Source organism: Mandrillus leucophaeus, unplaced genomic scaffold (genome assembly GCF_000951045.1).
Source record: "Mandrillus leucophaeus isolate KB7577 unplaced genomic scaffold, Mleu.le_1.0 Scaffold1712, whole genome shotgun sequence".
NCBI classification, from domain to species: domain Eukaryota; kingdom Metazoa; phylum Chordata; class Mammalia; order Primates; family Cercopithecidae; genus Mandrillus; species Mandrillus leucophaeus.
The window spans coordinates 60777-66008 of NW_012101713.1; the positions used below are offsets into that span (position 1 = coordinate 60777).

Sequence of the window (5232 nt, forward strand, 5' to 3'; positions counted from 1 at the left end):
TACACTTCTGCATAGTCACAGTGGGCAAGCAAAAGGGGGATTCTTCTGAAGAGCTACATGGCAGAGACAAGAGGCCACTACAAATGCAGGGTTGGTCATATTAGGGGATTCAACACACAGAAAGGGATAGACTGTGCTCTCCAGGTGGCTTTCAGAAATGCTCAAATTATAGGTAGGTCCCTCTAGATTCCCCCTAGATTTAATTGGACACCCTTTACCCTGGATATATAGCTTAAGAAACTCAGAAATCTAGTCCTTGTAGGTTTGAAAGGAAAAGCCTTTGACTGAAGCTAGAGACTGATTCTGAACACTCAGCTGGCACCCTTCCGATCCTTCCTAAGCTTTTCATCCAACATCCCCTCCCTTCAGGCCTTTTTACCTTTCCCAAGAATGAAAGTATGAGGCTCATAATTTTTTTCTTTTTTTAAGACAGGATCTAACTCTGTTGCCCAGGCCGGAGTGCAGTGGCACAATCATAGCACGCTGCAGCCTTTGTCTCCCAGGCTCAAGTGATCCTCCCACCTCAGCTTCCCAAGTAGATGAGATTGCCAGCACATGCCACCTTGCCTGGACAATTTTTTTATTTTTTGTAGAAACGAGGTCTCACTATGTTGCCCAGTTGGTCTCTAACTCCTGAGCTCAAGTGACCCTCCCACCTTGGCCTCCCATAATGCTGGGATTAAAGGTGTGAGCCACAACCCCCCGCCTCATTGAATGTTTTAAGCTAGAAGGGACTCAGAGATCATCCAGTTCAACTTTCATATTTTAGAGATGAGGAAACCGAGATCCAAAAGGGACCTCCTTTGCTCAAAGTCACACAGTTCTTTAGCAGCTAAGCTGGACTAGAATCCAGGTCTCCTGACTCTGAGGACCAACTGTATTGTTAGAAAATAAATAACTATTTTTCAGGAACCAGCACAGTTTCTGAAATTAACATGGACAGAAATTGAAGGGCATGTGAAGAATCAGTTGATTATATGTAAAGCATGCCTATTATGTGATGAGCACCCTACTAAGAAGGAATACAGGAAATAACAACAAAAAGATATGTTTTTTCTGCTCTCAAAAGTGTATTATCTCATAAGCCTATGCTGAAAGCCAGTTGCCCACACATATAAATTCAAAGAAAGCAAAGAGAACTCCATTGCCAATGAGAGGATTAAATAAAATTTGAATATCCTTTGAAGTATGGAATAAATCAGACCAGTCACTGTCTCCAACAGCTGATCTAGAGGAGGGTTAGGATTCGATGGTTCCTTCTCCTACTATAGCCTATAAAGACAGAGTGGTCAAGAAGAAACAAGACTGACACCCAAGTTCTCAGGATTTGCCTCCCTATTTCCAAATCCATCTTAGCCAAGACCCTGGATTTGGCTTGTGACTTAACATTCATAGGGTTTCCCTATGGATGGAGTGGAAAGGAGTTCAATTCCCTTGAGGCCACCAAGAAGGGACCATGGTTTCAGGGGTCCCAGGATTTCGGGGTCACCAGAGCAATCAGGAAGTTCAGATGGCTGATGATTCCAACCCAGGAATTCAGCACCTCTCCTCTATACAGTAATTTCCTCCACCTTTCATGTTCAAACAGGCTCTGGAATGAGATTCCAGAGAGAAATAACAGTTGCTAAATATGACTGCTTTTCTTCAGCGAAGCTAAAACTAGCTGGCTCTATCCCAGACCACCCTAAGTTTTGTCCTACAAACATTTCCTCCACTGAATACTTTTCTGGTGCAGTCGTGCCAACTCTGTTCTGCCCAGTCCTCAGATCATCTTAGAGGGTGGTCTCTACCTTACCACCACCATCTGCCAACCAGTTCCATACTTCTGCCTTGTTCTTTAAAGCATTCACGTGGCCCACTTAACTGGGCTAGACACACCTATCCTCTTTTCTAGTCTGTCTGGAACCTATTCTTTACTGGGACTTCTGGGAAGAGAGGCCCATGTCATAGATCCACACTATTGTTGTTTTGTTTTTTGGTTTTTGGTTTTTCCTTTTTCTTTTTTTTTTTTTTTTTGAGACAGAGTGTCACTCTGGCACCCAGGCTAGAGTATGCTGGCACAATCTCAGCTCACTGCAACTTCCATCTTCTGGGTTCAAGAAATTCTCGTGTCTCAACCTCCCAGTAGCTGGGATTACAGGCATGCGTCACCATGCTCAGCTAATTTTTGTATTTTAAGTAGAGATGGGGTTTCACTATGTTGGCCAGGCCAGTCTCGGAACTCCTGACCTCAAGTGATCTGCCTTCCTCAGCCTCCCAAAGTGCTGGAATTATAGGCAGGAGCCACTGCGCCTGGCCAGATCTACATACTTATCATTTATTTCTCATGCCCCAAACCATCTTTCTCATTTCAGGAATGTAGAAGGCAACTTATTCTCATAAAATTAGCCTGGAAAGTTACCAAAACCTTTCTCCCTCTTGCTAGTCCAAAAGCTGACCATTTTGGGGCCAAGAAAATGAGTGCCAAGGACGAAGCAACAGAAAAATTAGAGGCGCTAAAGAGAATGATAGGACAAGATAGAAAGAGCAAGGGGACCAAGTCCAGACCCCACACAATCATGTCTGACCTCCAGTTCTAGTTACTGGCTCACAAGGCACTGTGCTCAGAGATAGTTCCTCCCAAGGACCGCCCCTCACCCAAAGAATACAATACCCTCTGAGGCTTGGTCCTTCCTGCCGTCTGTGCTCTCACTAAAAGTTGAATGATATTCTCTACCCCTTGCCAGGGATCCAAAAATCAAGAGACATTTCCTCAAAGTCCTGAGAGATGCCTCTGCCACTACACCAGTCTCAGACTTGTCAATTTTCCAGAAGGAAGGGGAAAAAGTTACAGGATTAGGTGATGATGGAGGAAAGGGCATGGTGGTAGGAAGGGTAACAGCGGGGATGTGAAAAACACAGGTTTCAGAGGAAGACATGGCACAATTCTTCAAATGAGGAATACATTTACGAGGGTTGCAAGTACCTCTATTTATAGCTCTGTCTCTGATAACTCTGAAGGTTCAGAGTCTCCATGGCCCCTTAAGGTCTGGGCTAGACTGGAGGGACAGATAAGGAATGAGAGGGAAAGCCAGAAAAATGCCCTTTGGCCAGGGAAATGTGATTGGTATAGAAAACCAAGAGATAAACACCTTTCTGGGATGGAACAATCATCTGAGATCCAAGTTCACATCTAACTATGGCTTCTCCCACTTCATCCACCCTACCCCTACCTGATGATATTCCACTGACTGGATGGTTCCAAACCCCATGACAAAGGTTTCCCACAATACAACTCTGAAGAACAGACAGACAACTTTTCCAACAATAGGTGAGAAATGCTGGCGAAGCCATACCTAAGCCACTCTGCTTCATTTCTGTGGGTGGCCGTGAAGATGAAAAGAGCCGGTAGCCACCAGGCCTTGAGGATGAAGTCTCAGAAAGTACCTGCAGAAAAAGGACTCTATAATTAATCATTTTGCCACCTCAACCCCAAAGTTTTACACTTATTCTGGATTCCTGTCCCTACAAAGCTAATCAATATTAGAAAGTTTGCAAGAACCAAAGGATTTATAGGAGAAGAGGGATGAAAAGGGAAGAGAAAATGCACTTTATGGAGGGAACTGTCTGGGGCATCTTTCTATACTAGAATCCACTTCTATTTTCAAGATCGCTTTCCCCAGAGCCCTCCCATTCCCAATCTGAGTTTGAGAAATCATTATTCGACCCATTCCTAGTTCTCAGCAGAGCGGTTTCCTAATCGTATCCATCCCCCTACAAGACTCAGAAAGCCAATCACAATGGCTCAGCCACAAATAAGAAAGTCTGGCCACCCTCTCTTCTTTCCATGGGACAGCTGTGGCTACTGCAACCATACTACATTTCTTGTTCGAACCAAGCAGCCCTCCCCTCCAACAATCTCACCCCTAGAAACATAAAACAGAATTCTTACAATGCCCACAAGGGCCCAATCACACAACCCCCAATACGCACACATCCCACCTAGATAGTGTCTGAGTCCCTAGATCCCAAAAGGCAAAGACAGAAGGTAAAACAGGAAGGTGAGGTAGGGAGGGACACCTGTGTGCAGGATGCCAGGTGAGTGGTGGACACAGCCCGGGGCTGTAGGCCGATGGCTGGGGAAGGCCGGGGGAGGTCTCCCGACCTCCTGCGGCGCCGTCCCCGCAAGGGGATGAGGTCCAGGTTCCCCGTGTACTGCATGTTCATGACCTGCAATCAGACCGGGTGGAAAGCCGGTCACGGCTCCTTTAAACCCCAGGATCCCAAAAGTCCCAGTGCCCATAGGGCAGAGCTAATTACAGGGCTAGAGAGGATGACCAGCTAGGGCATAGCTGCTATGAAGGTCATAAGTTTTATAATCTAAAATAGTTAAAAAGTATGAGATGACAAGAGGAGAAGAAGGGATGGAGGGAAGGACAAGTTGTATGCCTATATTTATAGAGCAAGGAAGATAAACATTAATATTAGTATTATAAGGCTCTGTGACCAAGGAGCAGAGAGATGATTTCCTTGCAAAGCTGAGGAAAATATCCTGGACAACCATCACCCTGGATAAGCCAGGGTCTAAGCAGCACTAGTAATTGGAATGTGATTACAATAGGAAGCTTCCTATAGGCCTGAAAGAAAGAAGTCAATCTTATCAAGTCTGAGAGATGATATACTGAGAGCTTTCCTTTGCCTGTGCCTGGTTTTTTTTTTAATTTTTTATTTTTTTTTTAAATTTTTTTGTAGAGACAGGATCTTGCCCTGTTGCCCAGGCTGGTTTTGAACTCCTGACCTCAAATGATTATCCCTCTTAGGCCTCCCAAAGTGTTGGGATTCATCCTCCCAGGAATTCAGGGTCTTGTCCCACTCCGGGGCTGACCTGTTATAGCTTCCTTTCAACTATATATTGTCTCTTCAGGATCCTCATTCCCTCATCTCTACCATTTGTGATTTCACCATTGCACGTGACTTTTGAATTTCCAGCTTTACAACCCTTCCCATCACCTTCCACAATAACTCAGTTTGGCTATGGTGCATATAGCACAACATTTAAAGGTATCTTCAAGGCCAGGAGCAGTAGCTCACACCTGTAATCCTAGCACTTTGGGAGACTGGAGCAGGCAGATGACTTGAGTCCATGAGTTCGAGACCAGCCTGGGCAACATGTTGAGACCCTATCTCCACAAAAAATACAAAAAATTAGCCAGGCATGGTGGCACATGTCTGTCATCCCAGCTACTCGGGAGG

General features: G+C 45.1%; 1 protein-coding gene across 1 annotated transcript in view; it reads right to left on the reverse strand.

The window, feature by feature from the left end:
- Nucleotides 1-1462: 1462 nt before the first annotated feature.
- Nucleotides 1463-5232, reverse strand: part of LOC105537371 (inositol hexakisphosphate and diphosphoinositol-pentakisphosphate kinase 1-like) — a 12867-nt gene continuing 9097 nt past the window's right edge. Inside the window, 2 exon segments of the mRNA XM_011976944.1 lie at nt 1463-1591; nt 4060-4209. Of these exon segments, the coding sequence (XP_011832334.1) occupies nt 1463-1591; nt 4060-4209 (279 nt within the window).